The sequence below is a fragment of the Mandrillus leucophaeus genome, unplaced genomic scaffold (genome assembly GCF_000951045.1).
Source record: "Mandrillus leucophaeus isolate KB7577 unplaced genomic scaffold, Mleu.le_1.0 Scaffold91, whole genome shotgun sequence".
Lineage (NCBI taxonomy): Eukaryota > Metazoa > Chordata > Mammalia > Primates > Cercopithecidae > Mandrillus > Mandrillus leucophaeus.
Genome location: NW_012109919.1, coordinates 742,152 through 763,337, shown reverse-complemented (window position 1 = coordinate 763,337; position 21,186 = coordinate 742,152). Strand labels below are relative to the sequence as shown.

At 40.4% G+C, this 21,186-nt stretch overlaps 1 protein-coding gene across 2 annotated transcripts in view; it reads right to left on the bottom strand.

The window, feature by feature from the left end:
* TTC23 (tetratricopeptide repeat domain 23) overlaps positions 1-21,186 on the bottom strand; it is a 128,392-nt gene that overhangs the window by 84,063 nt on the left and 23,143 nt on the right. For both annotated transcript variants that reach the window (XM_011969812.1, XM_011969810.1), the window contains 4 exons: positions 20,592-20,791; positions 13,422-13,545; positions 10,609-10,759; positions 10,299-10,424 (listed from right to left, as the gene is read on the bottom strand). In XM_011969812.1, the coding sequence (XP_011825202.1) occupies positions 10,299-10,424; positions 10,609-10,759; positions 13,422-13,545; positions 20,592-20,771 (581 nt within the window). In that variant the 5' untranslated portion in view covers positions 20,772-20,791. The remainder of the gene's footprint in view (positions 1-10,298; positions 10,425-10,608; positions 10,760-13,421; positions 13,546-20,591; positions 20,792-21,186) is intronic.

The window sequence follows — 21,186 nt, the reverse complement described above, 5'->3', positions numbered from 1 at the left end:
CTTAGTAGTGTGTATACTATTCTCTACACTACAAAATTTATATAACAATACTACATATATAGGTGCCTAAAATATTTTATTAAAAAGATGAATATAACATGCAATTGTACAAAGAATGAAGCACATCCTGCCCCTCACTGAAGGTTGCTGTTGCAGGCTATTTCATGGTCCTGGAACTAACACAGCCAGAAATGGAGGCTATCAAGCTAATGCAACCCACAATGAGCCTTCTGAAGCTCATTGTGAGTACATTATTCACATAAAAGAAAAGGCAAAATGGAAAATAAAATTACTGTAGTTTTATAATATATTTAATAAAAAAGGAATTGAGAGTACTACATCAAGAAATAACTAAATTATAGTCTTACATCCATCTACAACTTACTTAAAGCATCAGTTAATTTTGGGTAATCTTGTGTGTTTCCATTTTCTCATATGTAATGTTTGAGAGAGCAATATTTTCTCCTTTCCATTTCTATCTACCTGCCAGGGATGCTTTAAGGATTTATTATCTAGCGTACCCACAATGTACTTGGTAGCTTAAGAGATACACTAGACAGATGAAAAGACAGAAAATTTTGAATAACAGAATGTGGCAGTATGTTAATTTGGCAGGTGCACAACTTAAGCCATGGCATATTTTATTGAAAGAAAATATATACACACTAATTCTACAGAGCACAAGAGGAGACACTATCTCATTGCAGACAAGTTTCAGATCTCACAGGGATGGAGACTTGTTTTAACAAGCAATAAACAATGCAATTTCTGGTATTACTAAGGCAACAGAGTTTCCTTTTAAAAGCTCTAGAATTTGGCAAGAATACTGAGCACCAGTATAAAGGAAAGGCTTTATGGGAATATCGCTGATCAGAATCTGATGAGAAATCAATCCCAAAAGGTAACAAATGGGATTTTCCATAGCCAACATGAGAAAAGAGTTACATCTGGGCCTCTTTTTATCACCTGAGACAATACAGGTAAAGGCTTTGCTCTGCTGAATGCATTGTGGGGTTTCCAGTCTACATCAGTAAATGTAATCTGTACCATGGTTAGGAACTTGGACACTAGCATTGAATAGGCAGGGCTCTGCTGGGCCACTTTCCAGCTTCATCACTTCCCGCCTGTGTGACCCTGGAAGTGACCTCACTTCTCTCAGTCTTAGATGTTACATTTGAACATGGGAATACTAACAGTATCCACTACATACAGAGGACTAAGGATGAAAGGAGATGACATCTGTAAAGCACTTAGCAAAAGCCTGACAGAAGGTGGTCAATAATTGGTAGCTGGTGTGGTTTTTAGAAATATCATCATTATTTTATTTATATATATACACATATATATATGTGTATACACACACACACACACACACACACACACACACACACATATATATTTTGAGATGGAGTCTCGTTCTGTCGCCCAGGCTGGAGTGCAATGGCGCGATCTCAGCTCACTGCAACCTCTGCCTCCTGGGCTCACACCATTCTCCTGCCTCAGCCTCCCGAGTAGCTGGGACTACAGGCGCCTGCCACCATGCCCGGCTAATTTTTTGTATTTTTAGTAGAGACGGGGTTTCACCGTGTTCGCCAGGATGGTCTCGATCTCCTGACCTCGTGATCCACCCGCCTTGGCCTCCCAAAGTGCTGGGATTACAGGCATGAGCCACCGCACTCGGCCTATTATTGTATTTTTGAGAAGGGGTCTCACTCTGTCACCCAGGTTGGAGTCCAGTGGCATGATCTTTGCTCACTGCAACCTCTGCCTCCTGGTCTCAGGCAGTCCTCCCGTCTCAGCCTCCGGAATAGCTGGGACTACAAGTGCATGCCGCCACGCCTGGCTAATTTTTTGTATTAGTGATTTTGTATTAGTTGTATTAATTTGAGACAGGGTTTTGCCATGTTACCCAAGCTGCCTTGAACTCCTGGGGTCAAATGATCCACCTGTCTTGGCCTCCCAAAATTCTTGGATTACAGGTGTAAGTCACTGTGCCCAGCCTATTATTTGATATATATTATTATATACTGTGTATTTAGAGATACATGATTATATATTTATGTTACATATTAATACTAATGACATGTTATTTTAAAACATTACTATTTAAATCATTATTCTTATATGTTTAGGAAAATGTACATTAGAAGGGTATAATATCAGAAAGAGAAAGACAGAAATGCAGTGCTCTAAAACATTAAAGCTTTAGGAGATTCAAGAAATAGAAAGCAGATAAAGTATATGAAAGTAACCTGTGCCATGTGGTTTTTCTTTAGCTTCCCTACATTGAAAAAAATAATTAAAAAAAAAATCAGACTTGTGTAAGTTAAGAGCATCTCTTCAATCACAGAAATATAGGATTAGGAAGAGCGCCAGAGAAAACAAGCAATTTCCTTCCTTGTTAGGTAAGCAAAAAGTATTCTAGGCACATAGTGTACCATAGGAGGAGCTGACAGGAGAAACATGTCTGCTGGAGAAGAGCAGGGAGCAAGCAAGGGAGCAGGACTTTGAACATATAAGCATTTGTTAGAGCCTTTATGCCCAAAAGACAGAAGCAGAGAAAATGCAACTCAGACATCAAGGAACCTGAGGTGATGGTGACAACTGAAAAATTTTTTTTTAAACGCTGAGTCCAGAAAGCAAAAGTTAGATGTTGAAATTTCTGACTGGACCAATTTGGGGATGACTATGGGATCTAAAAGCAAAGGTTATTACTGAAGTATCAAAAATTCCACTGGGAAGCATTTCTGGAGCAGCTTATGGAACTAAGTAGAACCCCATCATCTTAACAAGGTGATGGCAGGTAGATATGTACTCTGCTCCCCTTGCCACATCACTTCTCCATTATCTTCTCCTCTCTCCTAGGAAGTATGAGTTAAGGGAGAAACCTTCCCTTCCCCTTTCCCTTTGGAAAACTTGTGTTAGAATCACTTTCCAAATCTCATGACTTCACTGAATCAAGAGAGAGCAAGACAAAGAAAATCAGGCTTAAGGAAATAAGCATATACAGGTTGGGTGCAGTGGCTCATGCCTGTAATCCCAGCACTTTGGGAGGCCGAAGCAGGTGGATCACTTGAGGTCAGGAGTTTGAGACCAGCCTGGTCAACATGGTGAAACCCTGTCTCTACTAAAAATACAAAAATTAACCCGGGCATGGTGGCACACATCTATAATCCCAGCCACTCGGGAGGCTGAGGCAGGAGAATCGCTTGAACCTGGGAGGTGGAGGTTGCAGTGAGCCAAGATCATGCCACTGCACTCCAGCCTGGGTGATAGAGACTGTTTTTTAAAAAAAGAAGTTAAGTATGTACTTATCTGATTTTAGCTTAGATGATTCAGGAGAGCAAAGAAAACAAAATGTAGCCTTCCCAGGGTATAGGGAAAAAATGCAGAAAAAAATTGCACACCAAGGGCAGTCTTGAAGTACAAAACCTTAATATGTGATATAAGTACTTGATTTAAAATCACCTCTGAGATGAAACAGCAGAAAGCAAAATGTTCAATTAGATCGTAATGATAATTATAGTTGCCCTTTTCTTGCTTTCTTGCTTGTTTCTGAGGGTCTCCCATGCACCTAGATTCTTTAAAGTAAAATCTTTTTAATTGTCACAGCAACCCCTGGAGGTCTTATTATTCCCACTTCAACAGGAGAGGAGAGTGAGGCTCCCGGGAAGCACGAGATCTGCCCAAGTTCTACAGCTGGGAATTTTGAATGAACACTGATTTGAACCCAGGGCTTCTGACTCCAAAGACTACATTTTTTTTTTTTTTTTAAATAGAGATGGGGTCTCACTATGTTGACCAGGCTGGTCTCAAACTCCTGGCCTCAAGCGATCCTCCCATCTCAGCCTCCCAGTGTTGGGATTACAGGCATGAATCACCATACCAGGCCCAAAGCCTACATTGTTAATGACACCATGGCACACTGCTTAGAAATACCTGGGAGGTGTCTTGTTGATGGTCTGAGGAAATAAAAGTGTTTACTCATTCCTGAGTTAGTTCAGCACAGTCATGCCAGGCAAAGTGTTCGCTGGACAAGCTGTGGGAGACTTCAAGGACATGTCAAGCAGTCAGAGAGAGCTGGGGGAAATCACATGTTCTGGAGCAATAGTCTCAACAGATCATCATCATCATGGTGCACAGAAAGATAATTTAAAGAGGGGTGTGTGTATGTGTGTGTGTCTGTGCATGCATGTGCAACGGCGTATGCCTGTATATACAAAGTCAACTATTTCTCTCTGGGCTTCTATCGGTAACCAGGATAGAAAATAATTCTCAACACTGGGGATAAATTTGCCCATTTTTGCAAGTGACTTTCCTTACCAGATTTAAAGACATATAACTGTGCACACAGGAATACATGATTTGGATTCACTCTCCAAAGTTAACAAACCATTAATGTATGAAGTAGCGCTGCAACAGAGGAGAGGAAGAAGGGGAGAAGTTTCAGGCCATATTCAGGGATGGGAGGCATGGAGCATGAGTCACCCTGCAGCACAGCACTTATCTGTCAGCCCAAGGAGAAAGGCACTGGGTTGTTGCGACGGGCACCATAAAAGGACAGGCAGGAGGAGGAAGAGGATACACTAAAAGATATCCTTTTAAGAGGGACATAGGACTGAGTGCAGTGGCTCACGCCTGTAATTCAAACACTTTGGGAGGCCGAGACAGGAGGATCGCTTGAGCCCAGCCTAGGCAATATAGTAGTGAGACCCTGTCTCTACAAAAAAAATAACATTAGCTGGGTGCAGTGGCACGTGCCTGTAGTCCCAGCTCCTCAAGAGGCTGAGAGGGGAGGACTGCTTGAGCCCAGGAGGTCAAGGCTGCTGTGAGCTGTCACTGTGAAACTACACTCCAGCCAGAGCAACAGAGTTAAGACCCTATCTCCAAAAAAAAAAAAAAAAAAAAAAAAAAGAGGGATATAAATCCTATGAGCGCTGCCTGTGAAATTATCTTGGCCTTCCACTTCCAAGACCTGGCAAAAGAAAAGGCCCTCATGGTTCAACTATAACTACAGAAGTGCATAGACCCAAAACACCGTGTTAATTTCTAAAACAGATCGATTTGGACAAAATACATTTCAATAAGGAAACAAAGCAAAGTAATTGAATGAAAATTATAGTTTAAGCATGCACATTGTGGTGATTATATCAGGGTGAAGAATTAGGATGAAAAGAAGTAGCAAACTTTGAAACAACTTGGTTAAACACAAAAGTAACTTTGTAGAATAGTCTGGAAGATTAACTTAGATGATCCTTGGCTATTCAGCCCAGATGTGTACAGAGCCCGCCATCTGCTGGCAAGGCTTGGTACTGCTAATTTGGAAGGCACTCAGAGGAGGTGCCAGAGGATTATTTACTCTTTTTCACAGCAACACCGCTCAATATTAAATACTGATATATTAATCAGGTCTCAACAAATGCAATAAATATTATATCTTGGATAGCTGAATTGTGTATTTCTTATCTTATAAGACAGAATACCTAACTTTTGGCAGGAAGGGATTCTGGACTGGTAAAGCCCTCCCAGTCACTAATGACCTTCTTCCTCCTCCAGTTATATAAATGGAATCGTACAGTATGATTCTTTTGCATCTGGCTTCTTTCACTAAACATTGTTTGTGAGAGCCATTCAAGCTGTTAAGCTTAGGAGTAGTTTTAATCATTTTATTTATATTAACAGATCACATTTTTTCTGTTTTACTTTTGTTGAACCTTTAGGCTGTTTCCAACTCTTGGCTATTACAAATAATGTAGCTTTGAACATTCTTGGCTATGTCTTTCGGTGAAAACATGCATATGTTGGGCATATAATTTAGTAGTGATACTACTGGATCAAAGGGTATGCAAATGTTCAAATTTAGGAGACAATGCCAAATAGTTTTCTAAAGTAGTTACACCAAATGTATTTGAAATAATGGTATATGAAAGAGCATATCAGAGAACCACATCCTTCCAAATATTTGGTTTTATTAGTCTTAAAATTTTTTTTAGCCAATCTAGTGGGAATGTGATAGTATCTTATGATTTTATTTATTTATTAATTTAAAGAGACACAGTCTTGCTTTGTCATCCAGGCTGGAGTGCAGTGGTGTCGCATAGCTCACTGCAAACTCAAATTCCTGAGCTCAAGAGATCCTCCCACCTGAGTCTCCTGAGTAGCTAGGACTACAGGTGAGCACCACCACACTTGGATAATTTAAAAAATATTTTTGCAGAGATGGGGGTCTCCCCATCTTGCCCAGGCTGGTCTTGAGTTCCAGGGTTCAAGCTATCCTTCTGCCTCAGCCTCTCAAAGGGCTGGGATTACAGGTATGAGCCACCACACCCAGCCATATCTTATGATTCTAGTTTTCATTTTCTGATGACTGATGAGCTAGAACACCTTTTGATAGGTTTATTTGCTATGTGGGTGTTCTTTTTTTGGGAAAAGTTTCCTGCCCATCTTTCTCTTTCTTTTCTTTTTTCTTCTTTTTTTTTTTTTTTTTTTTGAGATGGAGTTTTGCTCTTGTTGCCCAGGGTGGAGTGCAATGGCACAATCTTGGCTCACCACAACCTCCGCCTCCCGGGTTCAAGCAATTCTTCTGCCTCAGCCTCCCAAGTAGCTGGGATTACAGGCACCCGCCACCACACCTAGCTAATTTTTGTATTTTTAGTAGAGACAGGGTCTCGCCATGTTGGCCAGGCTGTCTTGAACTCCTGACCTCAGGTGTTCCACCCACCTTGGCCTCCCAAAGTGCTGGGATTACAGGCATGAGCCACTGCGCCCAGCCTCCTGCCCATCTTTCTATCCAGTTATGTGTGTTTGTTTAACTGATACATAAGGGTTCTTTATAGATTTCAAATACAAGCCCTTTGTCAGTTATATGTATTACACATATTGTCTGCAGTATAAAATACACGATGATTTAAATACAGGACAACACAGCACCAAGCAGAGAGGATAAAGAGTGCTGGCATGCTCAAAGGTCCTTGCATTGTTCAGGAAGAGGTTAAATGATTAATTTACACTTAGATTCTAATAAATCAGGGATATAAATGACAAACTCCATGGTAACTACTAGAATAAAAAGAAAATAACAAAGCCAGGCATGGTGGCTCATACCTGTAATCCCAGCATTTTGGGAGGCCAAAGTGGGTGGACTGCTTGAGCCCGGGAGTTCAAGACCAGACTGGGCAACATACCGAAATCTCATCTCTACAAAAAATACAAAAAGTTAGCTGGGTGTGGTGGCACACACCTGGAGTCCAAGCTACTCAGGAGGCTGAGATAAGAGGATTGCTTGAGCCCAGGGAGGTTGAAGCTGCTGTGAGCCATGAACCCATCACTGTACTCTAGTCTGAGCAACAGAGTGAGACCCCGTATACAACAAAGAAAAGAAGAAAGAAAAGAAAAAACAAGAGAAAAGAGTGTATAACCTGCAAATTAATGGGTATAAAATGGAATGACAGAAATATTTAATTAATCAAAAAGAAAGCAAGTAAGGAAAAAGAAAGGGACATAAAATTGGTAGGAGAAAAGGAAATTTAAACCCAAATAAATATTTTTTAAAAGGTATTGTAGGAAAATATATACTAAAAGAGAGCTAGGATATAATATCAGACAGAATAGATGTAGGAGACAAAAAAGGACAAGGTCAACTAACCAATAAAGTGATAGGTTAAGAAGATTTGAGGCTGTTAAACTCTTCTCCTCTCACCCCAACAAAATAGCTTCAGGATATATATAACAACACAATACAATTAAAAATCAGTAACATCAAGATATCTTGAAAACTCTCATAACTGCAAACCAAAACGCACATCATTTGAATAATCCTTGGACTAAAGAATAATTTATAAATGGAGTTATGAAATACTAAGAAGTTATGACAGTGCTAACGCTTCATGATAAAATATACGGAGTAGAGTTAAAGTAGGTCTTGGAAGGAAATTTTAGAGAATATTTTTGATATTTAGCTGGAAAAGACTTTCTAACCAGACTCCCAAAGCATAAATCATAAGGTGAAAATGAATGGATTTGAGTGAAGCAAAATTAATAATTTCTAAGCCATGAAGAACACCATAGACAAAATTAATAAGTGGGCAATAGATATAAGAAAATATTTATATCATTAATATCTATAATATACAAGAATACCCTGATTATCAATAGGAAAGGTACAGGAAACTGTAAAATAAAAATGAGAAGGAATACTAACAGGCAATTCATAGAAGGAGAATCCCAAGTGGCTAAGATGTATATGAAAAGTATTCAAACTCACTAATAGGAGAAATATAAACAGAACTTAAATAATTAGATAGCACGTTATATGCACCAGGTTGGCAAAGATCAACAATGTCAAATATTGCCAGGGGTGTGCTAGGAACCCACCCGCTCTGCAAGTGGGAATGCAAATGCAGATGGGTGTCGTGGTTGGCTGGTGCTTGGTGCACTTAAAGTTTGTTTGTACTCAGTACCACCCCTGGAATATAAACCTCAGAAAAGCAATACCACCCCTGGGATATAAACCTCAGAAAAAGTGTCGCTTAGCCATATAAGTGAAGCTGTGTAAGGATGGTCATGGCAGCACTGCTGTGGCAGCAGAGAGCTGGGGACAAGCTGAATGTCTATTGTTAGGAGGATGGACAAACAAAATGCAACAAATGCATTTTATGGAGAATTATACAGGAACCAGAAGCAATGAACTAAAATCCAGGCAACAACCAAAACGTGTTGAGTGCAAAACAGTAACAAGCAGAATGACACATATGCTACAAATTTATAGGAATTTTCTCTTTCTTTCTTTCTCTCTTTCTTTCTCTCTTTCTCTTTCTCTCTCTCTCTCCCCACCCCCTGCCCCTTTCTTCCTTTCTTCCTTTCTTTTTGTTTGAGACAGAGTCTTACTCGGTCGCCCAGGTTGAAGTGCAGTGGTGAGGTCTCGGCTCATTGCAGCCTCTGCCTCCCAGGTTCAAGCAATTTCTCCTGCCTCAGCCTCCTGAGTAGCTGGGATTACAGGCATGTGCCACCATTCTCAGCTAATTTTTGTATTTTTAAGTAGAGATGGGGTTTCACCACGTTGGCAAGGCTGGTCTTGAACTCCTGACTTTGTGATCCACCTGCCTCAGCCTCCCAAAGTGCTGGGGTTACAGGTGTGAGCCACTGTGCTCAGCCAAATTTATAGCAATTTTAAACACATAAATATGTAAAACAATACTATTTGTTACTCAGAGATACATACTCAAAAACATAAGCCATCATTAAAGTATTTATCTATGATGTGTGTGTAGGAGAATGAGAGAAAAAATCAGAAATGAAGGGAAAAAATTAATTTAAAAATCCATACCAGAGAATTTGCACAGACGAATGAGCTCTGCACTTGCAGTTCAAAAACCACTCAAGAAAAACAAAAGAACAAGGGGAATTGTGATCACAAAAGAAATACCTTTAACTGGATGAGTCAAAGTTGGTTCTTCCCACTTTCCATTCACATGGAAGCATTAGGTGTGTTCTCCTGGGGCCCTTTCCTAGCAATTTTCTTAAAATGATTCCGTGGGTTCTCTGAGTTGTCTTGGGAATCAACCTACACATACAATCTAGTTAGGAAGGTAAACTGAATTCTTCCAGCTTTGGCTGAGGGAAGCCATGTAGGTCAACTGGGATTCTCTGCCTCTTCCAACACAGACCTTTCTTCATCTTTTCCTCTGCACAAGTCCATCTTTCCAAAGAGTGTGGGCAAACTCTGTCACCCCAATACTCTGAGGAATTGGCTTAGGTTGCCCTTTGGAGAGAGATAAAAGTACTAACTACGCAGAACCTTCTCTTCATATCTCTTCCAGCTGAGTTTACTTGGTGAGTATGGAGTAAGGCGAGGAACAAAGAACAATCCTTTCATTGTCATGGATTCAGATATGTTTAAGATCTTTCTCCTTTTAGGTTTTCATCATAAAAGCAACCTGTTGAAGCATTTTAGACCAGAGCAGGGCAGGGAAAAAAGCAACGGAGGGAGGAAGAGAAGGGTGTAGGGGCTGGGGGTGAGGAGGGAGAGCAGGTAAAAAGAAAGTCAAGAGAATAACGATCAGAACTCCGGGACCCAAGGTGAATATGAGGGCACTCCATAGAGAGTGAAAAGTGTCCCTGATGGATGCCTTGGTTAGGGCTGCTCTGACATGACTGTGCTCCTCTTTTACTTTTACGCAGTGGCCTCCGGAGAAGCCATAGCCGCAGCCTCATGGAGATGCTCCTCCTACCTGAGACAGATTCTACTGGCAAAGAGCCTCCAGCCATCATGTAAGCAAAATCCTAAACTTGAAACTTACTGTGCAAATGATAATCTGATCCGTGCTTCAATTTCTATCCATTCTTCCTTTATAATCCTTCCACATTGTAGCAGCTCCTTTGAAAGTCTCTCTGCTTTTGTCAAATTCTCTGAAGCTTCCTTAAATCTAAATTGTGTTCAGGAAACTTTCCACTTGGTTCTAGATTCTACACCCCATGTCCTGAACTTCCTTGATTCCCATACTTCCAATCACACTTCCTAAGTTATCCATCAGCATCAGCTTTTTACTTGGCATATAAGTATTATATGAATAGTATTTCTATTTGTAAAAGTTAGAGGCAAAAGGATACTTTTGAAGGGAGAGTAAAGCTCTGCCCATGGTATGGAAAAGCTCAATGGAAAACTTGAAAACATCTGTATTCTCGTTATAGGGAGGCACAATGGAGTTGGCGAGGATTTGTTTGGCTTTTTCTGCATGTTGTTTCGCTTGCAGTGACAGTCCTGTGGACAAAGAAAAAGAGGTCTCAGTTTCTCTTTCATCTCAACTGGACAGGAATACAGTTCTCTACAGTCTGGGAATCTAACAAGGTCTCCTTCACATATTGTCAAATGGCACATGGAGATGTATCTGGGCAGCATGAAACACTGTCGTGACTGTAACAACCAAAGAAGTGTTTTATACCAAGTACTCAAGATAAATTTTCCCCCAATGGCCTTTTTAGAAATAAACAGAATGAGCTGGAATTGAACAACTTTGAAACTTCACCAATATCAGAAGTAAAATATGTTACATATAATTATAAGAAACAAATTGAATACAAGAACTACAGCATTCTGGGCAGGAAATAAAATATTCACGAATTTTAATCCTGGCTGTGTAACTGCAATCGTAATGAAATACTAAAAATTCTGAATCTTCAGCTCACTCACCTATAATCATAACGTCAGAGAGTTATTTTTTAACATAATACATATCTGATATCTACAAAAACTTACAAACACAATTCCAGTGAGGTAACAGATTAATGTGTGATAATTTCGTATTCCTATGTGGTAAGAGACTAATATGAAACAAAATGGAGCAAAAAAAAAAAAAAATTACTACTAAGAACGAATTCCTCAGTGTCTTCCAGTGTTCCTCCATGGGCTTGTTAATCTGTGGGAAGGGAGGACTGAAGCCAGCAAGGCTTCAGGGCTTTGCATTTCCCTGTATTCCCATCCTCCTCCCTTACACTGACACCCACTTCCACTCACATACACACAGCCCCCGTCTTATGTTCTTAGTTACACAAAATTGTATCTCATATCTCTAAAAAAACCTGTCAAAATATGAAGTTAATTCTGTTCCTATGTCTATAAAACAGGAAGAATATATTTTCTAATGGAGAAAGTCAAGGGTATGCTTTTCATGTGGGAATTCTTACACGATATTATCTTATTACATATTTTTAAAAAGCACACACATGTATTAGTGCCACCTGTGCTTGTGATATTACACAAAGCATGGTGGACTGTATTTTCAACTGTGTCAAGTCCCTGAAGGAAACTGAACTCAATTTACTGGAGGCAGCATAGGGTGAAGTTCAAGAACATTGGCTCTGAAGTCAGACTGCCCAGAATGGATCCCCTGCTCTACCACTTATTATAAAATGCTGGCCTCAGCTTTCTCAGCTGTAAACAGGGATATTAAAAATACCCACCTCTGAGGACCGTGGTGAGGACTGAACAAGGTTATGCATGGAAAGTAACATGATGCCTGGCACCAAATGAGACTTTAATAAATGGAAGATACTACTTTTACTTTAAATTGAGAAGGACTATCACGCAGAGAGGCAGCAGGCTGTATAAGAAAATCATCATCTGAAACCCCAGATGGCAGGACAAACTGGCATTGAAATCCTAGGTCTGAGTCTTAGATCAGCTACTTATTAACAGTGTGGTATGGGGTAAGCTGTTCTAACTCAGACTCATTGTTTTCCCTGAATCTACAAAACGGGGTGGGAGGGCAGAGTTTAAACTAGATAATCTCCAAGGTCCCTAACAGCTTTGATCTGATAGGTAGGACAAGTCTATAATCAGATTTGGCCAAATTGATTGGATGGCAATAATGAATATGCTTGGTATAGAATATGCTTGGCATTTGGTGTTTTCCACTTTTATTGTTTTCTTTATTCACTGGGCCAACCCTGGAAAGTTAGCATCACCATCACCATCATTATCACTTTTCAGCCGAAGAAGCTGAGCAGAGAGATGCTCTTGTCCATCTTGTCTTAGGCTGCACAGTCAGTAAGTAGAAGCCATTATCACATCCTCGGTGTCTATTGTTTTTGTCTTCCCTGCACCCAGTCTCCCGTTTCCCTTTTGGGATGCCTGGCTCCTGCACATCCAATCCATGTGATTTGGCGAAGGCCTGCTTCTCCTTCAGGATCCAATGAAGCCAAAAGGAAGGTTTAGCCAATCAGACTACTCCTTGCCTTTGGTATACAACCCAAGTTGTTTCAATTAGAACCCTTCCCATATTCTAGGATTTTGGTAGAGTGACATTATTGTACTCCTGGGAATGCTTATAAGGGAAGCCTAAAGTTGCAGGCAGTCTTGCTGCCACTATGTGGGCAAAGCCTGGCTAAGAATGGAGCAAATACCAAGAAAAACAGAGCCAAGCAGTGGGAGAGAGACAAACTGAATCCTGGTCACATTGTTTGAACACTGGATATGGCTAAATCTAAAGCAAGTTTTTCCCTTGAATTTTTCAGTTGTATGAGCCAAAAACTTTTGTTTATGTCAATTTGGGTTAGTCTTTTTAAATTTTTTGGTTATTTACAGTCAAGAGATTCTCCAATAAAAGTGTGAATGAATCCCATTCTGGGCCCCTATTCCATACCTTGGGTTTTTTCCTACAAAGTCTTCTTTGTAGATTAATTTTCTCCTAAGAACCTTACTTTTGAAATCATAAAAAAAAAAGTTACAATATTTTTTCCCTTTTTCCCCTTTGAATGTTTACATGTTATATACTTTATCAACTCTTTCTAAAAGGAAATGGCTTCTTGGTATTTAGAAAGAAGAATATTAAAAAACCCCATCCTTCGAATTAAGTATGAATCAAATTTTGGGGAGAACAGCAGAAATCAACCAATTGATCACCCTCGGTCTAAGGTGAGCTTACCTTTCAGCTGGAGGTAGCCTTGAGCCAGATTAACATGTGCCTCTGCTAGTTTCCAATGCGAGTCTCCATAGCAAATTCTTGTCAGTGCTACGCAACGCACAAGCTCGTGGACGGCCTGTTTGTACTGTTAGGAAGAGAAAACAGGCTTACCAGTTATACAACTTAAAACTTAGGAGTCACAAAACACAAAATCAATATGCTTTTATATCCCTTTGATAAATACTGAGTGACTACTATGTGCAAAACATTGTTCAAAGCACTTGAGATGTATCAGAGAACAAAACAGACATAGATCTATTTGGGGTGGTAGAGTGTACAGCTGGTAAGATGAAATAGACAATAAACATAAGAAGTACAATTTATAGCACATTTAAAGGTGAAAAAAAGAAATAGAATTTAAAAAATAGAAAAAGTAGAGCAGACATCTCGTCATTCTCTAGGTTTCCCAGCTGTCCACCAATGAACAGCTACTCCATATGCAGGCACAACAGGGGCAAATGGTAGTGTTTGCAAATACTATACTTTGTGTGTGTGTGTGTGTGTGTGTGTGTGTGTGTGTGTGAGAGAGAGAGAGAGAGAGAGAGAGACAGGGTCTCACTCTGTCACCCAGGCTGGAGTACAGTGGCACAATCTTGGCTCACTGTAGCCTCGACCTCCAGGGTGGGCTCGAGCAACCCTCCCACCTCAGCCTCCTGAGCAGCTGGGACCACAGGTGTGCACCACCACACCTGGTTAATTTTTTGTATTTTTGGTAGAGATAGGGTTTTGCCATGTTGCCCAGGCTGTCAAATACTATACTTTAGCTCTCAATTCAAAACTCTCCTTAGCCGTCTACACTAGCATAGCAAATGAGATCAGCAGGACTTACAGACTTGATTAAAGCAGCGAGAAGCACATTTTCATTCAGGGCTAGGACAAAAAGAACAGAAAACTAGATTCCCAGCTCCAGGTGATCTCAGAGCAGCCATATCCTCAAAGCAAAGCTGGTAGTTTTAAAACACAGTTCCAGGCCGGGCGTGGTGGCTCAAATCTGTAATCCCAGCACTTTGGGAGGCTGAGGTGGGTGGATCATGAGGTCAAGAGATTGAGACCATCCTGGCTAACATGGTGAAACCCTGTATTTTTAGTCTCTACTAAAAATACAACAAATTAGCCAAGTGTGGTGGTGGGCATCTGTTGTCCCAGCTACTTGGGAGGCTGAGGCAGAAGAACAGTGTGAACCTGGGAGGCGGAGCTTGTAGTGAGCCGAGATCGCACCACTGCACTCCAGCCTGGGCAACACAGCGAGACTCCATCTCACAACAAACAAACAAACAAACAAACAAAAACCCTCAGCTCCAAAATTCTCTGATACTCCTTCCATCCAGAGATGGGGGTCTATGTCCCATTCCCTGTGAATCTGGGCTTTATGACTGTTTGGCCAATAGAACCTGGAGGAAATGATGCAGGACCAATTTTCAGGCCACAGTCTAAAGGAACTGGTGGCTTTGCTTTCTGTCCCTTCTTGGGTACTCACACTTGAAACCTGTTATGGGCTGAACTGTGTCCCCTCCCCAACCTCCCTGAATTTATATATTTAAGTCCCAACCCCCAGCAGCTTATAATTTAACTGTTTTTGGAGATGAGGTCTTTAAAGAGGTGATTTAAGTTCAAAGGAGGTGTTAGGGCGGACCCTAGTCCAATACAGCTGGTATCCTTATATATGAAGAGGAAAAGACACCAGGGATGGGCATGCACATGGAGAAATGACCATGTGAGAATACAGCAAGAGGGCAATCATCTACAAACTAAGGAGAGAGGCTTTAGAATGAAATCAAGCCCTGCTCACACCTTGATCTTGGACTTCCAGCCTCCAGAACTGTGAGGAAATAAACTCTGTTCTTTAAGCCACAGCATGTGTGGAATTTTATTATGTCAGCACCACAAACTAATACAGAACCCAACCACAGTGCTGTGAGGAAGCCAACATGGCCCCATGGAGAGAAGACCCACATAGAAAGACCCACATAGAAAGTGAACCATTTTGGCACCAGATTCTCCAGACCTTTCAAGACCAGCTGATGCTGTGTGGAACAAAGCTGAGCAAACCCCACTGAGCTCTGCAAAAACTGCAAGCTCATGAGAAAATGAATTGCTGTTTTTGTTTTAAGACACTAAGTTGTTGGGGTGTTATGCAGCAGCAGATAGTCAGAACAGCAAGAGAGATGGCTGAAGAAAGAAAGCTGAAGGGGTCAAAGCAGAGGAAGAAAGGTAAGAACAACGATGGAGTTGTGGAGAAGACCCAGGATGCCCCTAGGATGCACCCCCATCAATGTCAAAGCTCAAAGGACTTGCATTTCCACACAATTCCTACATGCATTGGAAATACTTTCACCCTAAAACAACATTTTTCTAGACAAAAATACACAGCCAGACAGTTGGCCAAAGAAGAGTCACTTTTGTGACCTAGCAGGAGGAAGCTAAGGAATACATGCTCACCATAAAGTGCTGAAAGAAGGTGGACTGTGGCATTTTTTTTCTATAGTAACATGTTTCTTACTGCAAAAATAATGTATGCTCATTGTCAAAATACAGACGAGCAAAAAGATAAAAACTAAAAATCACCTGTAAGTTTTCCCCCTAGAGATATCTAGGCAGCTAAATATCCCTTTATTCTTTATTTTTATGAATCTATATATTTTTTCTTTTTCTTTTTTCTTTGTTTTTTTTTTTTTGAGACGGAGTCTCGTTCTGTCACCCAGGCTGGAGTGCAGTGGTGCAATCTCCGCTCACTACAAGCTCCACCTCCCGGGTTCATGCCATTCTCCTGCCTCAGCCTCCTGAGTAGCTGGGACTATAGGCGCCCCCCACCATGCCTGGTTAATTTTTGTATTTTTAGTAGAGACAGGGTTTCACCTTGTTAGCCAGGATGGTCTCGATCTCCTGACCTCACGATCTGCCCGCCTCAGCCTCCCAAAGTGCTGGGATTACAGGTGTGAGCCACTGCGCCTGGCTATTTTTTCTTTTTCAAAAATAGGTTCATAAGCTACTTGCAGGTTTACAGTCTGCTGTTTTAACAATATATGAATAACTTCTCATGTCATCTTCTATGATATAAGTTTGAATGGCTCTACAGTATTTTATTATATGATTATATCATAACCGTATTACTCAATCCACTCTTTATTGGGCATTTAGGTGTCTGCAAATTTTTTACTCACTGAATACCCCGTATGGATACCTTTGCACACACCCATAAACATTCCCACAAAATAAATTCCTCCAAATGGGATCGTTGTGTAAAGGATATGCAAAATTCTGAGGCTGTGAGTAGCTATTGCTGAAGTACCTCTCCAAGAGGTTGTACCAGTTCATACTTTCAACACATCATATGTGAGCAGAAATGCCCCTTATGTTGAACTGAGTACAAATTGTGGAATTTTTGTTTTGGTTTTAGTTTGTCAATTTGTCAGTTGGCCCATTTCTTCTGGATTTAGTCCACATTTTTCCCCCAAATTGATGAGGCTGAACGTCTTCATGTGTTAGCTGGCTGTTTGTACTTCTTTTGGGAATCACCTTTTTATTGCCTCTAGACACAGGAAGTTTACGGAATGACTTCTTCGGAGAGAGAGAAAGAGAACAACAACTACAGTGTATGAAAGAGAAGGAAATGATGACAACATCACGGAATCCAGACAGACAAAAAGAGGGAGATCTGTTTTGATAGTGAATCTGTCCCAAATACAGATTTCCAGCAAAGGGGACTGTGCAGGCTGAGTTGGGCTTCCCTGATAATAACCTTGGTTCTCAGGACCTGAGCGGGGTTAGAGGTATACAAGAAACAGCTTGCCCTCCCTTCACTTCCTTATGTTATAAGGCATGGTCCAAATATCCCTATTGGTTTTCCAACCTTTATTCTACCAGTCCCAGTGGCTTTAGCAATAGGCATTGGTAAGGGGCAGACAGAAGACAAGTATGAAGTAGCAAGGCAATTTCAAAACTGGGAGGAGCCTTGGAAATAATCTAATCTGGTCCCCTCAATTTAAAGATGAAGGAATATAAGGCTGGAAAGTTGAGATGATTTACCAGCAAGTGGTAGCATCAGGAAGTGGTTAAACAATGAGGGAATGGATTGAGGACTCAGGAGTCAGCTTGAAGGGTCTCCCATTGGCAGATATGGAACAATCTGAGCTTCCAAGAAAACAATAGGTTGTAGGTTGTAGTGTATTTGAAAAATACAATTTCCTGAACACATACTGATAGGAATAAATGAATGATAAATAAGCTGTGAAGAAAGAAAAGCTCTTCCTTATAATAGAATGCCAACAAACAAATGTTGAAAGCATGTGGAAGTCAGCGACTGGCTCTGTGACAAACATCATAGTAATAATTGATTCAGGTGAAAATCATCAGTGAATACTAAAACTGACGGAGTGAAGTTTTAAATATATACATAGTCTCAGTGAATCTCCTCACAAAATACTTATTAATTACAAAGGGAAAAATAGCAATTCTGCAGTAAAGAAACCTGTCACACAGCACCTTAACCAAATGTTCAAGGTTGGCATCACTGTCACGAGACAAATAGACATTCTGCACCTCCTGACAGGACGCACTAAGGAGCGCCCCATGTCACACCTGTGGTATTCCTGCTCCAAATGTACAATCTGAATAGAATCATGAGGAAGCATAAGACAAACTCAAAAGGAAAGATATTCTACAAAACAATTAGAGTACATATTTCCAAGATATCAAGATCATGAAAAACAAAGTAGGTTAAGCAACTATTTCAGATTAAAGGAGACTAAAGAGACATAACAACTCTATTTAGCATGAATTCACAGACTGAACCATGGATCTGATTATTTTCTGTAAAGGACATTATTAAGAAGAAATATAAACAAGGTTTACAGATTAGATAATAGTATTATACTGACATTAATTTCCTAATTACGATCACTGTACCGTGGCTATGTAAGGGAATAGCTTTATTCTTAGGGAATAAACACTGAAGAATTTGGGGGTAAAGGGCCATAATATCTATAACTTACTCTCAGTTCAGAAAAACAATGAGAGTCAGAGAACAAAGCAATACAGCAAATGTTAACAATGAGTGAATCTTGTGCCTTTTCTGTAAGTCAGAAATTACTTTAAAATACAAAATTACCAAAAACCTGATATTTTAAAAAGTAAATTACATCATGTTAATACCTTGCTGAAAATATTTTTAAGGCCTTCCAGGGCACTTAGCTTGAAACCTGCAAGGCCGTAAGTGAACTGACAGCCTCTCTCACTATGTTTAATGTCAGCTTGCAGCTTCTTCTCCTTGCTTCAAATATGTCCTGCTTGTGCCTACCTTGTAGCTTTATGTGTGCTATTTCCTCTCCCTAGAACTCTTTTCCCTCAGCTCCTCCACACTGGCTCCTTCTCTTCCTCAGGTCTCACCTTATCTTCCTGGAGGCCCTCCCTGATCACGCTACCCAAGACAGAGCCACTCTATGTCCTCCTTAGCACTTATCACAGTCTATAAGAATCTGGTCCATTTATAATGTCGATCGCCTCTCAGGTCCATCAGGGTATGTACCTTGTCTGTCCTATTCACCATTGTATCCTGGATTCTTCACCAGAACCACAGAACAACGACATGTTTAATACCATTCTAGATACACAGAAAATAAGTTAATTCTTTACATTTGTTAAATGCCTTTGGGCATGAGGGCTTAATTCTTTTGCAGAAGTCTGGTTGAGAAAGGCTGCCAGCCTACAGCCTACAGATAGTAGGTACTGAGTATCTGTTGCATAATGAACAAGTACAACCTCAAAACCAAATTTGTGCTCTTTCTCTATAATCCTGGTCTTTCTCCTGTATTCACTATACTGATGAAGGTCATGGGCAAGTCTCCAATCATCCAAGCAGACTCAGACCTTGGGTGGTAGGAATTCTACACACCCCATCTTTCTCACTCTCACATCCCCATTCCCTATGTCTCCTCAGTCATCCAGTCCTGTCCCACTGACTTCATTTCTAAATTCCTTTCAAAAGAGCTCAGCATTTCTATTGCCTCTGCCACGTGTTGTTCAGGTCCTCATTATTGGAGGATTATTGCAAATATCCTCCTAACTGATGCTCCTCTTCTAGTTTTACTCTTTTTTTGTCCATACCTTTCATAGCTATGGGAGTGATTGTTCTTAAAATCAAACCTGCTCATGGCATGCTTCTACTTATAACCTCATGGTAATCCTCCATCATCTTCAGGGGAAAATCAAAACTCTTTCACTAGGCCTTGAGTGCCCTCTGGGCCTCAGTTCCTGCCCATAATCCAGCTTCATATCTTGCCCTGTGTCACTAACACATTAGTCCCAGACAGCTCCTTATAGTTCTCCAAACAGACTGCACTCCCTCAGACCTTTGGCTCTTCTCTATCTGCTACCTCTGTCCAGAACATTTTGGTCCTCTTCCTCACCTGTCCAACTCCTAAGCACTGTTTACTAATGCAGTCTACGTAACTCCCATCCCAAGAAAGTGTGCTTTACCTGCTGTCCCTCTACTACCTCCAGGCTCACTGCCCACCCTTTCTGTTTTGTATCTATGTCACTCGAGCTCTCACAGAACTTATCAAACTGACTACCATTATTTGTCCCCCATCTATCTTCCCAACCAAATCCCGAGTCCCTCCAAGACAAAGACTGTGGCTTTTCCTTCTGTGCCCCTGGTACCTACATGGCACCTGGCACATATTAGGCATACAATAGGTATTTATGATGAATGATGAACAGGACCCAACACATAAGAGGTGACAGAGAAATGCCTACTGAATGAGTTAGTGAATGAGTAAAACTTTTGAGGAAAGAATGGGAAAGAAGCATGCAGAGAACAAGATCTGAGATTATAAGGAATTATAAGCTCTATGAGAGCAGAAGCTTCATCTGCTTTGTTTGTGTTGTATCCCAGTGCCCAGACTTGGCACACAGTGGGACCTCAATAAATATTTGTTGTTGGCTGTGCCAGCTGCTGTGCTTGGAGCCTAGAGATACTACATTCATTCACGTTATAACAAAGGCACTGTCTTACATACTCTCTCGTACCAAACTGCTGAGATTAGGAATGTAATCCAAAACATTCTACTTCTCTTGATTATACCTTATAGCTAAAATCCCAGAGTAGAAATACAGAAACAAAAGTCTCCTTACTTCGTGACTGTTGGAATAAGACTTTGCTTTCTCTTCACAGAGGTGGAGTTTCTCTCGAGGAGGCTGGAATAGTGCTGTCTGAGGCAGCTTGTTTTGGAACTTCTTACTATGAGTGATGCTAACAGCAGCAACAACTTCATCTAGGTGGTTGGATATGTGGGTTTCCTGTGATTCTTGCATAGTTTTACATACATTGTCTTCTAATTTTAAAATAAAAAACAAAGATGTTAAATGATAATTTACATAGTTATTTTTAGAAATATACATTTCAACACTATACCATAATTTCTTTGAAATTAGTAGTATTATATCCCAAGATTGTGGTGGCTACTACTGACCTGCTGATTTCTACTTTCAACTAAATTAAATCTTCGTTATGTATATGGACACACATATATATACACATACATATACACACATACATACACATGTATATATAAACACACACACACATAAATGTATATGTGTATATGTGTGTATTATACACATACATATGTACGTATATAAAGTCCAGTAGAAATTAGCTTAGCACATACATATGTATTTATATGTACATATATATATAAAGTCCAGTAGAAATTAGCTTAGCACATAC